Source organism: Scleropages formosus, chromosome 3 (genome assembly GCF_900964775.1).
Source record: "Scleropages formosus chromosome 3, fSclFor1.1, whole genome shotgun sequence".
Lineage (NCBI taxonomy): Eukaryota > Metazoa > Chordata > Actinopteri > Osteoglossiformes > Osteoglossidae > Scleropages > Scleropages formosus.
In genome coordinates this window covers 29454646-29473705 of record NC_041808.1, presented here as the reverse complement: position 1 = coordinate 29473705, position 19060 = coordinate 29454646, and the positions used below count along the sequence as shown (strand labels likewise).

Genomic DNA, 19060 nt, shown 5'->3' with positions numbered 1-19060 from the left:
ATAAGACAAGCAGAGAAATGCCTTTCATTGTTTCTGTGTTGGTTATGTGACGTTTAAGCGAGAATTTGCCCTGTTCCGCGTATTTTTTCTGCTACCGTAGTTAAACAAGCTGGATGTATGACATAGTGTTTAATAGGGAAATACAGTGTATATCACATTTTAGGACTACTTGAACGTTACTAAATTCTTATACTTACTTGTTTCCCAAAATTCTAGTCAATGCTAAATGACCGCTTTGCTTTCATGTTACATGGAGTTATGTGCAGAATGTCAGCATACAAATTTGACGCCATTTTCTATTGTCGTTACAATTTGGAAGAAAGGCAAGAAGTCATGAGTGTAGGTTGCTGACATAAACTAATCCTAAATGTTTATAAAGTAGGTGTTGTGGGGGACCCATGTGCAACAAGGGAACAGAAATACCACACAGGGGGACCTGGTGTCCCACACTGACAGCTGATTCAAGTCAAAGGCTGAAAGCCAGGCCTGTTTAACCCCTGGCTGACATTCTGACTCGCCCCCCCATTGTGCTTCAACAGATCGTTTTACACCGGGCTTGCTTGTAGCGATTTAACATATTCAGCAACGTCTGCAAAAGAATAAAAAGCCCGCATGCTGTTTTATTAATCACAAATGTCTTTCAAGCAGAACAACATGTAGTTTTAACGACACTACCCAGCACAAATCATGACATTTGTCATGTGGCAGCACTTTTTTGTACAGTCAGTGTGGCGTGGATCACGGACTAATGTTCCTGGACACATTTAGAAGTACACAGCTGACTACAGAGCAACCGCTTTTCTCTCTTTTCATTATTTATTACTGTACTTTCAGATATTGTGTATATACAGCGCTGAAATTGTTCCCCTTAAGTGAAATGTCAAGGCAGCCCCTGTTATATACGTCATCGAAGCAGGTTATAATAGGCGCACAACAACAAGGAATACTAATCTAATGAAACTAAAAACATAACATACCAAAAAAAAAAAAATCAAGTCATACAGGTCAAATTACACAATTACGTACATGACGTTTTCAGATTAAATTTATTTTTCCATTTCGGTAACAATAAATCATGAAGAGGTCTAATCATATTCTTAAAATACCAGCAGAAATTATGTGGGGTTGAAAAACCTGCAGAGAGGAATGAATGAAAACATCGCGTACAAATGCGAGGCTACATGATAATGAGGAATGATGATGACGTAAATGTACACGGAGTCAGCGAGCGCGCGGAGCTTCCTCGAGCCAGGAAGGGATAGAGGCTCGGAGAGCGAGCAGAGCGCGCTCTGGAGGAGAGGAAGCCAAGCGATATAGGGCTGAAAAATGCGAATTACAACTGAAATAATTCGTACATAACCGGTGTGCGAATTAAAAGTGAATAATAAATAAAATAAAAACGTGCGTTTTACGTAAAAGAGCAAAAAACTTTTGATATTATTGCTAGCAACCTAGCCGTTCGGTACTATCATCAGACAGACCCAGAAGATAACGGACGATTAATTAATACATACACATAGGATTAATACTAACAGATAAGGAGAGGGATATCTGAACTGTCAGTAGTTTTAACTCCGGTGACACTGAGAGGGATTTCAAGCCAGGGAATCTCAAGAAGAAGTTCGCCTCAGTCTTAGCCGGAAAGTTAGCCTCGGCGAAGCATAGGATAGGCCTGTCGCGTTCGGGCTGTCGCTGCGCGAGTCGAGTGGGCGCGTGCTCAGGGCTCGTGCTCGGGGCTCGTGCTCGGGGCTCGTGCTCCCGGGCTTACAGTCACAGTTAGTCCGACAGTGAGACGGAGACGCAGACGCGGGGAAGATGTCGGCTCAGGCGCAAATGCGGGCCATGCTGGACCAGCTGATGGGCACCGGAAGAGACGGTGAGTTCGGTGGCAGACACTACTGCACCGAGACGTGCTCTGTCTGTTAGAGCGAAATGAAATGGTCTCTCTCCTCCCGCAGCTTAAGTTCCAAAGGGAATGTGTGACTTTGAGACTGAGTGTTGCTGAACAGCTAGCCTTAGGCTTAGCGGGGCTTCACTGACTGAGTCGGGCTGAAGCGGCCCTCCCTCCCTGCCTGCACACGTGTGGCAGACAGGTGCCACTACTAGCTAGACACGTTACAGACGTCATGCTTTTTTTTTTAAATTTAATAATAAAAAAAAGTAATGTCTCTAATTGCAGCTGCGTTTTCAAGTGACGCTTCGATTTGCAAAAGTGTTGCGCTAGTTTGTGTTTCATCATGCTTTTTGCGTATGTCACTGACTTCGTTTTCAAACGATCTGTGTTTGACAGCTCTGATGTGGAATTGAACTTTATTCCGTGCATTTGTTTGTTAAGTGCAGGTTGGAGCGATAGTTGAATGACATGATCCAGAAGGAAGCGGAGCAGTATTTCGCACTATTCTAGACTGGAAAGCCAGAGTGATCTAATTATAGACTAATATTCTCATTATTTGGTTTATGATCCTGAGTTCTGGGTGACTCATTACATGAATACTGAAATTAGGCAGTGGAGTTACAGCTTGTTCAGTATTGGGCACCCAAACTTAGCAAAAACTACACAAATATTTAGCTACAACTGAGACTTTCTTGTTACAATTCAGAAACCAGTAGTTGCACTGGCAGTACTCTCACAGACAGGGTTAAATTACACTTGCACCTCGGGGAAAAAATCATTCACTTCAAAATAATACGAGTGAAAACGTGACACGATTTGCAAATCAGTATGCTGTGTGTTTGCTTCCAGGGGACAGCATGCGGCAGAGAATAAAGTTCACAGACGAGAGGGTGTGCAAGAGTCACCTGCTGGAGTCCTGTCCTCATGACATTCTGTCCGGCACGGTAAGTATACTGTAGGCCATGCGTCTCTTCAGCACCAATTTATTATTTATTTAACAATTGATATTGCTCATATAATCTGTATATTCCATCATAAAACATTATATCATACTGTTCTGATAATTCAGTGTGAATCCCATACTGTGTTACATTAAGCTCTGTGCATACTGACATGATTTAATGGTTACCCTGAACACTCAAAAGCTAGAGCTTAGTAAGTAACATGACAGCATTTATAAGGTATACACTATATGACTTGTTAGTCAGAGAAGTTTACCTTATTTCGATGTTTTCATAACACAGCGAATGGACTTGGGCGAGTGTATGAAGATTCATGACCTGGCCCTCAGGGCTGACTATGAGATTGCCTCCAAGCAGAAGGAGTATTTTTTTGAGCTTGATGTAAGTCTCTTTCCTTTGGCTATTCATGTAATGTCCCTCATCATTCTGTTGTGATGTTATGTAAGTCTGTCACAGCTACCTTGTCCCTCTGCACCTCTTTTATATGTGATTTTCTTGATGTACCTGATCTATCTTCTTACGTCTGTGTTTCAGGCTACAGAGCACCTGCAGTCCTTCATTGCGGACTGTGACCGGAGGACGGAGCTGGCTAAGAAACGCCTGGCTGAAACACAAGAGGAGATCAGTTCGGAGGTTGCAGCAAAGGTGTTGCTCTTGTTCCTCTTCTTTTTTAAATACACAGTTTTATTACTGCAGATTTGTTTGCTATAAATATTTCCTTCTGTTTTCCTCATTTGCATGTAGGTGCAGTAGGCAGTCTCTCACTCTGAGATTTTGTTTCTGGTCTATAAGTCAGTGTTCTTTTTTCCTGTTCCTGTCTCCAGGCAGAGCGGGTGCACGAGCTCAACGAAGAGATTGGGAAGCTGCTGGCAAAAGCAGAACAGTTGGGAGTGGAGGGGAATGTGGAAGAGGCACAGCAGTTGCTGGAGAAGGTGGAGAAAACACGGGCCTTGAAAAGAGAAGCAGAGGTGAAGGTTTATTCCAACCAGAACTTGCCGGAGTGTTGGTATTGTGGTTTTGATCGGAACATTTATTTTACCTGTGATGTCAATTTCTTTTCATGTCATACTATTAATCGTATTACTAAATTAATGGTGAAAGCAGGATATTGATTCTTATAATTAGAAAAGCTTGGAAGTTGTGCATTTACATAGATGAAGAAGAAGAATATGTTGCATTGTCTTTCTGTGAACGTAACATCTATATTTCTGTATCTGTGTTAATAAATAGGATATATACAGGAATTCAATGCCAGCTTCCAGTTTCCAGCAGCAGAAGCTCAGAGTCTGTGAAGTCTGTTCTGCCTACCTTGGTCTTCATGATAATGACCGTCGCCTTGCTGACCATTTTGGAGGGAAACTTCACCTGGGCTTCATTGAGATCCGTGAGAAGTTGGAGAAACTGAGGGTGAGAGAGGAGTGAAAGGGGGGAAAAGGGAGATTGCACTCATGATTTCTTATTCTACTTTTCTACATCGACTGCCATAGTTATACTGTGAATGTTCCTGGTGTGAGCTGCTGTAGTTTCCTCGATCAAAGTATTTACTATAAATTGATATGGTAAAAATATCTTTCTGTATAAATGTGTACCTCATTATAACGTTAATTGTCTAACATTGTAATTCTTGGGCAAGGATGTCAGCAAAAAGGGTAGTAATGTTAATAGTACATAGTACCAAATCAAATAAATAAATCGGATGAACAGTATTTTTCACTGAATCTCTGCAGCTCTGAGAAACACAAAAGGCTGATTGACGTGATTGCTGAGTAAAGAAACTGAATGCAATGACAAACTAAATACAAATGTTATAGGGAGGAAGAAATAACATGGTTAAGGACAAAGAATTACAGCTACCTCTGCTGCTCAAATGACTTACCCTGTATTGTTCATTAAAACATCCAGCTGTGTAAGTCAGTTTCATATTTGTTACATTGCATAAGGCCATCAGCAAATTCTATTATCATAGTTGTGCAATCATCTATGATGGACTGGTGTCCTGTCCAGGGTGTACCCTGTCTGTGGTTCTGGGATAAGCTCCCTGTATTTCACAAGAATATATTGAAGATGGATTGATAAAGAATAAAAGAATAGCTAAAGAATAAAACTTTTGAGGTTTAACTGCCGGCGTGGAACTGCATCGTTGATTAAAAAAAAAAAAAGTTTAAGAATTTACAAAAATACATTTATTGTACAAGAATTCTGTATGCTTTCTTTATTAAAAGCACCTAATGATGTTGTCCTTCTCATAAAAAGAAAATGGTTGCTGAAAAGCAGGAGAAAATGAGACTCCGGAGACGGGAGGAGCGTGACAGAGAGGAACAGAAAGAGAAGGAATGGGAGCGAGAGCGGGAACGAGAGCGGGAAGAGAGAGAGAGGGAAAGAAAGAGGTAAGGTTTTGGAATATTGTCACTGTGGAATAAGCCGTGAGTACAGATGGTTACTGAGCAACTTATGACAAATTGTATTTGGATACATGCAATTGGGTATTTGGGTAGCTGCTAGTGTAGTGGTTAGAGCTGCTGCCTTTGGACCTGAAGGTTACAGGTTCTAATCTCACCTTCAGCTTTAGTAGCTTTGAGCAAGGTATTTACCCTAAAATTGTTCTGGTAAAAATTACCCAGCTGTATAAATGGATAGATAATTCTAATTAGCTTAACATTCTAAAGTCGCTTTGGAGAAAAGCATCAGCTAAATATGTAAATGTATCGGTTTCCTCTGCTATTGTCCTAGAGGGAGGCACAAGCCCCGCAAAATCAGCCTGATTTCTATAAAACTGAAATGGTAACCTTTTGTCTATGTAGCTGCCATGATAGATAAAGTTTTATTGAGAAACAAAACACAATTTCAGTTTAAACAGATCTCATTGGTTATGAGAGGGATTTTGCCTCTACAACTTCAGTTGGTTGAAGTACAGATAGACCTCAATATACAATAGGCTTCTGTTCTGGCAACCATGTAGTAAGTTACAAATCCCCTTGTACTGATTATATACACCATGGATATATAAACAATTATTACATATCAATGCTATATTTTATTAAAGGGCTTTCCTATTTTTTCACTAATTTCACTCATCATTCATGCTAAAATACTTTTATAGAGTATTTAGAATAATAATCTAAATGCAGTATTTTCATGCTGCACTATTGTGCTTTCATTTCTAAATTACTCTTCTACATTCTTTTCTGTACCACCAGAACACTCACTTTTACAGGTAGTTATTTTTAACTTGAAAAAGTGACTTGAAAGCAATCAAAAACAATGAGTTTACATTTATTATAAAAACTGTCATGAACAGTTAACACTCCTCTATAGGTGTCCTGTCAGTGCAACATTATCCAACCACTTTTGGTAATTTAATTATTTACTTTTTTTAGTATTTATACTACTATTTATACTCTTATGTTTGTATACTCTGTAAATATGTTATTATTTAGTCATTCTGTAATTCTCTGTCAGCTGTTTGTCTGTAAATACTGGAGGCACCTAGAACCACACTGGCCAATAAAACTTTCTGATTCTGATTTATTCATTTAGCAGATGCTTTTCTCCAAAGCAACTTACATCTCATAGAAAATACGTGTGCATTACATTAGCAGGAAGAGAAACTTACATGCAAATACGTGATACTTAAGTGCAGTTTGGTTCATATGGTGGGGGAAAAAAAAAAAACCTATGTTCATCAGAGTTTTGTAATAAAATGCAATTGCCGGTAGACACCCAAACGCTAACTGAGACTTAAACAATAACTTTGCATCACTGTGGCCAGCCCGACGTTATAGTGTGCAGATGGATCGGATGTTGTTACCCATTATGAGCAAACATCAGGATTAAAAAATAATATAATAAGGTTAACGGGATGGCTGATGTAAGTCCGGTTGGTCACAAATCAAGGAGTACTGGTATAATGACGGAAAGAGCTCAGAGGCACGGGTTACAGATTTGTGGTCCACTTAGCTATTGCTTATATACCAGCATTTTCAATTACATGTGTGCTAATGGCTCTTTAATGATTGTGATTTTCTAATGTACTTAGATGATAAAATTTTTGAATTTAGTTTTTTACATCAATTAACATTGTATTTAAGTAATAGTTTATTTTACAATAATTGTGTTTTACTTTGATGATATAAGAAACAAAGGCATCAGAAACATGCAGTATAATTCAAAGTCAGTTTTTTTTTTGAAGGCAATGTCTACTCTTTCCCCCATAGGGACAGCAGAAGCTCCTCCTCTCACCACAGCAGACGACATCGCCCTTCTCGTTCCCGCGAGGAAGGAGGGGAGCGTGACAGGGAGCGGGACAGAGAGCGTGAGAGGCGACACAGGCACAAGAACAGGCATCGCTCACGCTCACACTCCCACTCTCACTCACACTCCTACTCCCATAAGAGCAAGAAGAAGAGGTATGCACTTCATCTTGTTTTGGGTAGTCCCCATTTATTGCGGAAACTGTGTAATGCACTCACTGTTACTGCCTTACCAGGATATTAACAGAAAAACAGAAGGCAACTTTTCATTTCACTCGATTTGTTCCATTAACAAGTTGGGTACATTTTATTTTTACCTGTGTGACTAGTAAAAATTTGGTTTGAAGTAGTTTGTATGAATAATATCAAGCTATTCAGATTCTTTGATTGTTCAGTGGTGTTAATTTTTGTTTTTATTTTAGAATCGTAAGTGTCACTTGGGTGTTGTTTTCTGATGCAACCTTGCTATTTTTAGGTCCTCCAGAGACAGATCTCCACACCTGAGAGAAAGGCAGAAGCCACTGCCGCTGGAGAGTGGAGAGGAGGGACAAGGACCAGGGGGACGAGAGTGGCTCAAGGAGAGTGTGGCCTGGCAGCGAGAAGAATCACACTCACTAGAGTTTCCTAGAGGAAGAGACTTTGATCGAGGCAAAGAGCGGTCGCTGTCACTTGAGAGAAACAGGCTTTCTAGTTCAGAGGAGAGAGAATCAGGGGAGCTCTAAGGTGGCTGTGGTGTGTGGGAATCGCCTGTAACAAAGCCCTACCTTCAGACAAGAGTGCAGAAGTGGTACAGAAGCAAAGTTTGTGTGAATATGTACTAAATGAGGTACGGGGGGGTATAATTTTTTCGAAGAGGGGAAGTTACTGAAATGCTGTTAGAAGAGTAAGAATAGTGGAGATTAAAACAAGATATTGGGTGGTGAATTTAAGGGATGTTAGTGAGTTTTCTGAAAACTGGTGGGATTTGTTACACACCGCAGGGAAGATTTCTACAATAGAACTATGTACAGAAAAGTTCTATATAAAGTCTTTTTGTTTATTTTTTTAGCATGGAATTTTTTTTTTATATTGTGATCATTATTGTTATAAAAGTTGTCAACTCCTGTGAATTCTAACTTACGCCATATGAATATTATGCATTTGCACGCGCACAAAATGTACAGGTTTACAGGCCAGGATCACAGAGAATAATTTAAAAATAATGCTTATATGATTTTGAGTATTCTGCAAAGTGCTGCATAGAAAAAGTGTCATTGCCAGTTCAACAACCAAAACATTCAGTAGGCAGTACATTCATGCAAAGCATAGAATATGTACTTCTAAGCTAGGCAGGACCCTTGGCACATTACGGAGGTCCCGAAAGCTGTTCTTGGGGCACAAGCATCGTGTTGTAACAGAAGAAAATAATCCAAAGAACAGTTTCAGTAAGTACAAGTTGAAAGTGCTGGCTAACCCCCACACGGGAACAGAATTGCCACAAGCACAATTAATTTCCACAATAGCTCATAGAGCTCACTGCCACCTTGTATGTGTCACACAGCACAGTTATGATGATGCCACACAATGAAGAGGAGGATATTAAGCTTAATACATGTATGGTAAGTAGACAAGTGTGCAAAGATTGACCTGGATCTGGCAATTCAATTGTGGAGCAACCACTGAACTGGGCAATCTGTGGTTTGCTGGGTTTTGGCAGATGTTGGATTGGTCTCCAGTCGGCTGTTCATAGTATGCTTACGTTTATTCTATTTTATGCATGAAGCAACAAATGGGAGTTAGTCGCCCATCATTTTCCTTTACATTCATATCCAGGTGCATGTCACACATCAGTAGTGTTTTAGACATGTCCATTACTTTTGTTGGTCACTTTACATACGACAGGGCTCCTTTGTGCTTCTGACCCACGGACCCCTTTCTTTTGTAAGGGTCCTGTCACATTTACACAGAGACTCGAAAGTTCCACCCATTGAATAACCAGTATTTCATTATTACTACTCTGTAGAAAACATGCAAACACAATCACTGTCAATTGAATGAAGCACGGGGAGGGTGGCGTTACTTACGTCTTAATCGGCGCTTTTGCTGCGTCAAACGCGCCTCAAAGTGTCTGGGATTATTCATGCCTCAAACTATTCTCATGCTGTACAAAACCCAATGTGCCAACACTGCAATATTCAAATTTAAAATGTAACCTGTAAATGTGCATTTTTTCCAACGAAAATACTAGCAAGCAAGTGTGCCAACATTGTCCGTGACGACATACGCCTCTAATCACTGCGCGGCGCCTGAGGTGTTAAACACCACTTGTATTGTTCCGTCAGAAGACCAAGATGGCGGACGGGTCTACGGACGAAGTGATCCGCCGACGCGGCTTTACTAATATTAGAGTAACCCAGAACAGGTATCAGATCATAATGTATTCGTTTTATCTGCTCGTTGCGAACTCTGAATATTTTCACGGTATCCGTTGGATTAATTAAAAAATATTGTTCCGCAGTAGACTAGTAGTAGTAAACTAGTACAACGTTGTCAACGGTCACGGTGTTGTTCCACCGCCAGCAGCAGCAGACTAGTGTGTCACTTTTCTCCACTCATTGACTGTAAAAAAATATCTATACATCTGCGAGCGTCTGAAATTGACAACATGGGCAATTTGAAAAAATGCAACAGCAAATCCAAGTTCATACTATGATATGAAGTAATTTCTAGCAGAATGACTCCCAAAGTACAGGAGGCTCCAGAGATGAATGGCAAGATGTCCAGTTATTGTTTACATCTAACAGACACTTTGGCTTCCAGTGAACTCTGTGTAGTGTTATCAGCCCACAAACCTTATTCACCAGGGTGACTTACATTGCTAGATACACTACTTACAATGGGTCACTCATCCATACATCAGTGGAACACACACACTCTCTCTGTCGCTCACACACTATGGGAGAACCTGAACAGCATGTCTTTGGAGTGTGGGAGGAAACCAGAGCACCCAGAGGAAACCCATGCATACACAGGGAGAACATGCAAACTCCACACAGACTGAGTGGGGATCAAACGCACTTCCACCTGCACCACGCAGGCGCTGTGAGACAGCAGCGCTACTCGCTGTGCCGCTGTGCTACCATGTTTACCTGACTTCTTTGCCCAAGGCCACTTAAAATATTAGAGAAATAACTTTGCTATGATATACCCATTTATACAACACAGTATTCTTATTTTTTTCCGTTCAGGATAAGTATTTTTATCAGGGGAACTTTTTCAGCAGGAGTCCCGTTCGAACCAGGAACCTTTGTGAGATATCAGGTCCAACAGTGATGCTATTTTTTACCTAATTTTCCCTTAGTGTGTGGGCAGTTTGCATATTATATTATTAATTTATTATTACATAATAATATGATATTAGGATAAAGTTTTATGCAGCTACTTGTATGATGTACATATAGTGGTTCATATAGTGGAAAGAAACAAACTGACTACTTAAGAATCATGCTTCTGCATCCAAGTCTCTCTCTAGTAATGTAATGCACAAATTGTATTTTCTATGAGATGTATGTCGCTTTGAAGAAAAGTGTCTGCTAAATGAATACGTACATGTACATGTAAAAAATAAATATTCCCGCATATAAAATATTTTCAGTTCAGTTTTCAGTGTGATGTTTTGTTGTGTTGGAGATGCTTTTAATTACAGGATTGTGCAACTTTGATCAGAGGGTTGCTTTTTTTTTTTTCAGATTTCACAGAAGTACAGTATTTATGGGTGGGACTTTTGACGCCCGAGAGAAGATCAGGGTGTCTGACGTCAGACAGAGACTGGGTAGTGGAAGAACAGGTAAGAGCTACAGCATTTCATGTGTGTCAGGGTACCACATGTATTCAGCATCCACTCTTTCATTGACATAATGCAATTAGTTACATAAATAACCTGTTAATAAAATTACCTGCTTGTCACTGCAGTACATTAGCACCTTGGTGTTGGCATCTTGCAAATTTTGTCTTTTCTGTAGTTTTCCCAGTGAAAGATGCAAGAGAGAAACTCACCCAGAAAGACACCCTCTTTAGACTTCGAAGCCGTTTGGTAGGAGGAGCCGTTCAAGATGCCAGACAGATGATCAACTCTCGTAAACAACAAGGGCAAAAACAGTTATGTAACACTGCTCAGTCACTGATACAGGACATCTTACAAGTAAATCTACAGGCAAACACAAAGCGGATGCACAGCAACAACAGCGGCGCAAAGAAATCTTTTCCAAGTGTGAATCGCTCCACACGCCTTCAGGGATTAAATTCAGAAATGGAAGCAGCATTACAGCAAGCAGGTGGATCTGAACAAGGGATGGATGCACGTGAAAGGCTGAGCCTCAAGAGGAGCATTGCAGTTGCACCAAGCACAGGGCCTCTGTCTTTGCTCAAGATCACCAAGACTGTCCAGGTAGAACAAAGTGCTGTTGCTCAATAATTCTTGTGACCCCCACTGTACTTGACCCTGAACTGCGTGGGTATGACAACAGCTTTTTTAAAAATATAATTTAATGTAATGAGAATGGCTGTTTATGTTTGGAGATTTGCTTCATTGAGATTGTGTTGAATGCATGAATTGAGAACTTTGTAATTCAAAAGAAATCTGCATGAGGTTACAGCAGCATACATACAATATAGTAGAGACAAAACAGCGATGAAGTTTGAACATATTAAAAAACATCAAAATAGCAGTACCAATTAAATTGGTGTACAGGAAAGCTATACTACTATTGATGTGTATCAGCTAACATATCCTTGCCGTTATTAACAGCAGAGTAATAGTAATTTGGTTGTGCTAATAGTATTTTGGTTGCACTTGCTTGCTGTTATCCTGGCTGCTTGACAGCTTTCTTGAGAAATGGTCGAATGCTGCTGTGAGGGGTTTAAATATCTGTTTCATCTCACATCTTTTTCTGTGGATTGCTTCTGTCTCTCCAGCAGAGGCCGATGGAAATAACAACTGGTGCCTGTGTTTGTGTTCCCAGTAGCAGCACGCAGGCGAGTGCAGTTTTTGTTTTATGGATTTTAATATAATTGCCTTGACAAACTCAACTTTTGGAGCAGTTTGTGTGAGCATGAATGTCCTTTGCTGTAATTTAATCCAGTGTCTGTCAAGTGAAGATAACATCACTCCCAGTAAACAGATGAAGATCACAATGTCTGGTGGTGCTCTGCAGAAACAGGTGAGTGTTAATGTGTAACATTTCTCCATTTTTAATCTTCAAAAGTCTGTGCTCGATGTTCATCTACATCGTATTGTAGGCACTTTTCACCAATAATCACTCTCATACATGAGTTCTGAAATGGGGGTGGGAGATCTGTTTCAATGTTAATCTATATCAGTTTCTGCATTACATACATATATCCCTCTTCCTCCTCCCTTTTTGCAGGCTGGTTTGAGCTCTGCACCCTTTTCTCTGCCAGTTCCCATCACTAAAGTGGTCCAGAATGACAGCTATACAGCTCCTCCTCCTCCCCCTATGGCTGTTGCAGGCCCCAGGTCCAGTGTCAGTCCACCAGCTTCCTGTTCCACGCTTCCTAACTTGCCACCGGTGTCTAGAACCCTGGTCACTGACCAAGCCCAGCATAGTGCAGATAGTGAGGATGCCACTTCTCAGCTCACAGCCTCAATGGTGTGTCCTTGTCCTCAAATGTGGTCTTCTGCGGTGAATTTAAACGTTAAATTTGAATCCAGCATCACATGTTGAAGACATCATTAGGAACAGTGCAAACAATGTGAAAGTAACAGTTCTAGGTCAAATTACAAATCAAAATTCTCTCCTTTACTCTACAGCCAGCATTTAGTCCGCTGGAGGGGACCAAAATGATGGTGAACAATCTTCACCCTCGTGTTACGGAGGAAGATATTGTCGTAAGTATACCTTACTTATCACAAGTTCACATTAATGATATTGTGTTAAAAAATTTCCTGCCTACTGTTACTTGATGTGAACCTGATTTGTCCTTGTAGCAGAATGTTTGATCAAAAAAACATTTATTTTACAACAAGAATTCTGTATGCTTTCATTTGTCAAAAACTCCTAATGACATACGGAGGAGAAATGAAGCAATAAGTAGCATAATTGTTGGAGCAGATGTCTTACAAAGGGTCCTGGTTCGAATAGGACTCCTGCTGTAGAAGTACCCTTGATTAAGATATATACCCTGGATTGAAAAAATCTGAATACTCTCTTGTATAAATGAGTATATCATTGTGAAGTTATTTCTCTAATGCTTTACGTTTAGCAGTATCAAACGTGTACGATGTCTGGAAACTGGTTGTGCATCTTATGTTTGTGTGGGACTGCACATCCCCAGGAACTCTTCTGTGTGTGTGGAGCCTTGAAGCGAGCACGTCTCCTCCGTGTGGGTGTGGCAGAGGTGGTGTTTGTCAGGAAGCAGGATGCCATCACAGCTTATAGGAAATACAACAATCGCTGCCTGGATGGTGAGTGGCCGAGATGGGATGCCTATGCTGATGGAGCTCATCAGAACCTACGTTTATACTGCATTTCTTGATCTTTATGTGTTTAGTTCATATGGATGAGGGAGGGGGCTCTAATGTAAATTTCTGCATTCACTGTAAAGGGAGTAACTTTTAAGTCTTGATTTATTGCTCGTTTGTGTGCTCTTGCGGTACATCTATAGATAAATCCGTGATCGAGGTTCCTGCAGCATCAGTCTCTTATCTGTCCTCCCTTTCCTCAGGTCAGCCCATGAAATGTAACCTTCACATTCAAGGAAATGTTATCAGCTCTGATCAGCCAATTTTGCTGTGAGTCTTTTTCTTTTAGCTTTTTTCCCCATTTCGTTTGAAACTTTTTTGTTCTTTAATGCTGTATGCATTTTGTAGCAACATACAGGATGTCGTGACTAATGCTCATCTCCTTTTAGAAGGCTGAGTGACACCCCTGGCAGTAGTGGAGGTGAGGCGGTGAAGAAAGTGGGGCTTCCTCCTTGTCTATCTCGCCTAAGTGGTCGTTCAGACTCTTCTCAGCCACCAGCTGAAGTTGATCCGCAGACCATTCTAAAAGCCCTTTTCAAATCGTCCACTCCAGTGCCGTCGGCAGACTCTGGCAGCACTCAGTCAACTGCCTTCTGCATCAAAATATAGCAGTGTGCGTTTACTATTGTGTGCACGTGGAAAGCACACGCTCATGGGTTAATCCTGCACACTGCCTTTTCAGCATGGCGACATGGGATCTAGTCATACCACCCAGTGCACATTGATGAAAATGAACTGAGACAGCACTGATAATTCAGTTCTATAGCAATGCATAATTAAAACTTGGCTCCTTGCGTACATGTCTTTACAGTCCTCATAGACAGCATATTCATTTCGTAAAATGTGATGTACTCTTGATGTTTCAGTAATTGCATTATATTTGTATAGGTTTGAAAACACATAGCATGTGTTTCAGAATGGACCAATTTTAGATTTACTCAGTGTTTTACTGCTTAGAATAATTATTTTAAAACCTGTGTGGTCTACAGGAAGAGAATATTCCAGTTGTTGGGTAGGCTTTGATGATTACAGCATGGTTCACGTTTTCAAGTTGTTCACATTGAACACTGTTGTGAATCATGTGATTTCTGCATCTTTCAGAACAGTCTGATGCACAAAAATGCGTACATCTTTGCTCGCCTACAACATACCGTACTTTGATATACAGTGTAGATTTTCTTAACATGAAAGCAAGTGTTTCTGTATACTGATTCTTATTTCTGTTTATTTCTTGTTTTAATGTGGATAGCTTTGCAGTTCAACTTCTCTCTATTGTAATGCTCTCTTAATGTTCGTTTTGTATATCTTTAAAAGAAACCTCCTTTGTCTGAAAAACTGAAAAATACAGTTTTACTCAGTTTTCTCCAGTAAATTAATTTCTCCTTCAGTATGTGGCGGATGTGTTTCTGGTGATCCGCCAACCCGGATTTAATAATATCAGAATAAGCCAAAACATACACCAGATACACTGTCTTCACAAACTTCACACCTTCTCCGGTAAATTAATTTCTCCTTCAAAATGTGTTCTTTGCCGTCGTGCAGAAATTTAGACAATACTGGGGCGGTGAGCCAGAACATTAAAGCAGGTGCTACGGTGGTTACAGCTTTAATTTGAACACCCCTGCTTCAAATCACCCTCCCACTTTAGTGCTCCTGAGCCAAGTACAGGTAAGTGCTGTCAAGCTGAAGTCAACTAATAGTGGCTGCTTACATGGTTTCCAAGGTAAGGGAGGGTACAGAAGTGGTTTATCATTGTCTTCGTCATGTCCTTGGTAGGAAACCTACACAAATGTAAAGGAAACATGCAAACTCTGCATTGCCTGTTCTGCGATGGAGCATTTTTGTGGGAGAGTGTTTACCCTGAATTACTCCAAAGATAGAGAGTAAGGATCCCCTTCTATATTAATAGGTAAAAATAACTGTCATGGTAAATTGCCTTGAGCAATGCCATGGCATCAGCTAAATAAAGGCTAAAATTAACATTCATCAAAGGTGAAACTGTTCCATGGACAAAAGGCTACGGCGTTTAGTGGTTAGTCAGAGTGGTGGATTTATATCTGACAGAACCGATGTACTTTATAACCACCTTGGTCGGGCTCTAGTTTTATAGGTTTACGGACGCAGGAAACAATGGGGGTTTTTAGCATCCGCAGAAGGCCCTCCGGAACGATAGGGGGCAGTAGATGTCATTTCCGCGAAGACTCTCCGGAGCGCTAGGGGGCAGTAGACATTCCTTGTGCGGTCAGCGCTGCTGTCGCTGTACTCAGGCGAGGAAAAGCATGAAAATGGCGCCTTCCGCGAAGAAACACGCTGAACAGTCGTGGGTGATTCCAGGAGGATTTACAGGTAAACATATTCATGTTTTACACTTCAGGTGCTCGGAACATCAGTGAAATGAATGAAGTTAAATTTTTCATTTTGGAAACAAATAGTCTCATGATAGAAAGGACTGGTCAGAACATGATTGAATTATGAAGCTCTTCGCCCATTTACGACGTACTTCACGTAATTTACGTACTAACATTTGTTCTCTACAAAACTGTCTGCGTTTTAATGCCATAATTAATACATAATCCCCATTTCATTTTGTTTGACTTTCTGTATTTGTAACGTGTGCAGAATTAAGATGACGGAGCTTATAAATGTACAAAATATACTGTTTCAAGCCGGCCATTGATTGACCCAGCCAGCCAGTGTCATCATGTTATAATAAAAATATTACTTAAATGTGTAACATGTTTCTAAACGCTTAACACTTAGTCTTTGTTACTTCAAACAGTCCTGTATTGTTGTTGCCAGATATTTTGAGTAGTAACATTATTAAATGCCATCTTAAACATTATAAAGTAAGGAAGGAGTCCTTCCAGTTTTGTTGTTTGTTGTCAAGATCCAGGTTTTTGGGTGAACAGTCATCACGTTGTGTTATTTTGATGCAGCTGACTTTACTTCTGAATGCCGACAGTCTGATATGCGTAGTGTTTTCATTGGGACAGCAGGTGGTATTGAGGCTAAAGACGTAGATTTGTAACCTGAAGGTTTTCGAGTCGCTGCCTGGTAGTACCAGGAAGGTGCATGACTTGGAATGCTCAACTGATGTGCACAGCTGTGGAAACGGATCATCTGGCGCCCCGTCGGCCTTGCGCCCTGTGTTGCCGGGTTAGGCTCCGGGCAAGTGGTTGCTGATGATGGATGGATGGATAGATACTGCAAATCCATGGATTTATTTCTTTAATGAATTTTGCTTTTGTGAAGAGTGCAAGGTCACAACAATATACATCTGGGGACAGTACATATATAGAAATTGCAAATATGTCCACATACATAGAGGGATCAAGGTCAAAGTGTTACAATTTATCACAGGCATGATCGTGTAGCACTTTCTAATAACTTCCAGAAGGGTGTCCAGACATTTCAGAATTCCTTAGAATTGTAATGCAAATGAAATATGTTTGTCAAGTAGGAGAAATTTAAACACTTCAGCCTTCAACGTGTTTACAGACGGAACTTCACGTGCACACCACAGCATAAAAATACATTTCTTTGCCAAATGTGTAGGAGTAGTTAGCCCACATACCCTAACATCATCAAGAAGGGACTTTGGGTTGTGATTTAACAAGAGAACAGTTGGGGAGGAAACAACATTTTTGTTAAAGGTTTCTTGGATAGTTGCATGTACCCCAGTCCAGAAAGTTTCTCTTTTCGCATTCCTAGAATAAATGTGTCAAAGTGCCCGGAGAGACTTTGCATTTAAAGCACAATTGAATTGTCTGTGGATTTATAATAATTTGTATTGTTTGTCCTTGCTCTCAGTCCTTCCACTCAAGTACAGCTCAGACAGCGTCAGCCAGCACAGTCTTTACGTTAAGGAGCACAGAGTACGGGCTGAGAAGACCACAAGCAGACCGCTGGACAGGACACTGTTTGTGCTCAACATTCCACCTTACTGCTCTGAGGTATGAGTCATAGCAAGACTGACTGTTGTTCGTAGTTGTAGGTTGCCAGTGTAAATTCAGATATTTCTTGAATTAAGTGTTGTCTCTCCTTCGGTCAGTTAATAGCTGACGCTTTTGTTTTTCAGGAAATAATTAAAGACCTATTTTCAACATTTGGCAAAGTCCAGTCAGTAGAACTGAGGGAAAAGCCTGGTACCACTGAATCCTCAGATCTGAAGCTATCCAAATATTTCAGACCAGCATTGACAAAGGTGGTATCTCGTAAATACGATTGAGTCTTGCATGTTAATACTCTCCTACTTTTGAACATCAGTACTCTCTGTAGTGTTGTTTTGGATTTAATAAATAGTTTAATTTCTTCCCTCATCTCTGTCTCCCAGGGTTTCAGTGTGGGATATGTCGTGTTTACAAGCCCATCTGGTGTGAAGGCAGCAAAATCCCATCCACGTGACATCCCATTAATCGTCAGCACAGAAAACCATCCAGTCAAAGTTGGCATTCAGAGTGAGTGATGAACTCATCCTCAGTTTTTTCAAAAATGTGTTGCTTGGTCAGCTGATACATGAAAACCATTGTTTGTCTTTGCTTAGAATGGATACAACAGTACAGGCAATCATTAATCAATCCAGAGAAACTTCAAGCAGCAGTCGACACCTTTATGCAAGGGTATGACCAGAAGAAGGAAGAGGTTAGTTGGTTTCAGTCCGTCTTATATTTGTGCTTGCTCAGGAGTAAAACAGGACACCTTGGGGAATCTGAACACACAGCCTTATATGTGTAAACTTGTAACAACTGTCCCACCAAAGTATTCGCTTATCCAAATTTTCTTACTTTTCAGTGAGTAATACAACTCACCTATGTGAGTTGTATTGACCTGCCAGCATTTCTTTCAGGAATCTGAACGGCAGAAGGAGGCAGAAGAGGATGATGAGGGATGGGTGAAGGTCACACGGGGTGTGCGGGGTAGCAAGGCACGACCTCACAGTGAGATGGCCAACCAGAGGGCCCTGCAGAAGGAGGACAAGAAGCGGAAGAGGAAGGAACTTTTGAATTTTTACACCTGGCAACACAGACAGACGCAAAGAGAACGTGAGTTTTGTAAAGCCTGACTTATGGAAATATGTTGGCGTAAGGTCCTAGTGTGTGCATTTATCTTTTACATGTTGTGTATGCAGTTTTTGGGCTCTAAAGGTAGTGTTTTCCCTCCTTCAGATATTGCAGAGCTGAGGAGGAAGTTTGAGGAAGACAAACAGAGGATTGCAGTGCTCCGAGCACAGAGGAAATTTAGGCCCTACTGAGCAATGAATAAAGTCTTTTATTTCATTCCCCAGATGCCCTTCTTTTTCCCATTTATTTAAAATAAATTTGAAGTTTATAACCTAACACTATCACTGAATAATCAGTCCCAAAAGTTATTCTGATGGAGGTTTCTTCAAGAAATAACATTTTGCAGTTGGTCTTATTTTAAGTAATGCTCCAGT

General features: G+C 40.6%; 3 protein-coding genes across 4 annotated transcripts; all 3 read left to right on the top strand.

Annotated features, from left to right (window-relative positions):
* The first annotated feature begins 1239 nt into the window (after positions 1-1239).
* LOC108926032 (putative RNA-binding protein Luc7-like 2) lies at positions 1240-8145 on the top strand. Its single transcript, XM_018738460.1, has 9 exons — positions 1240-1876; positions 2744-2838; positions 3139-3237; positions 3391-3501; positions 3681-3824; positions 4087-4263; positions 5110-5243; positions 7071-7262; positions 7582-8145. The coding sequence occupies exons 1-9, from the start codon at positions 1816-1818 to the stop codon at positions 7826-7828; spliced, it is 1260 nt and encodes a 419-aa protein (XP_018593976.1). The 5' UTR covers positions 1240-1815; the 3' UTR covers positions 7829-8145.
* A 1278-nt stretch (positions 8146-9423) lies between these two features.
* poldip3 (polymerase (DNA-directed), delta interacting protein 3) lies at positions 9424-14965 on the top strand. 2 transcript variants are annotated; one of them, XM_018738456.2, is made up of 10 exons: positions 9424-9507; positions 10835-10932; positions 11108-11532; positions 12063-12119; positions 12227-12304; positions 12512-12754; positions 12916-12993; positions 13440-13569; positions 13830-13896; positions 14016-14965. In XM_018738456.2, the coding sequence occupies exons 1-10, from the start codon at positions 9437-9439 to the stop codon at positions 14233-14235; spliced, it is 1467 nt and encodes a 488-aa protein (XP_018593972.2). In that variant the 5' UTR covers positions 9424-9436; the 3' UTR covers positions 14236-14965. The 2 variants fall into 2 exon arrangements, with proteins under 2 accessions (XP_018593972.2, XP_018593971.2); XM_018738455.2 differs by having other exon boundaries at positions 12060-12119.
* Positions 14966-15865: 900 nt separating this feature from the next.
* On the top strand, positions 15866-18910 carry rrp7a (ribosomal RNA processing 7 homolog A). The gene is made up of 7 exons (XM_018738468.2): positions 15866-15972; positions 17437-17579; positions 17705-17830; positions 17960-18083; positions 18170-18267; positions 18473-18668; positions 18792-18910. Exons 1-7 carry the CDS (start codon positions 15906-15908, stop codon positions 18875-18877), a joined length of 840 nt encoding a protein of 279 aa, XP_018593984.1. The 5' UTR covers positions 15866-15905; the 3' UTR covers positions 18878-18910.
* The last annotated feature ends 150 nt before the right edge of the window (positions 18911-19060 follow it).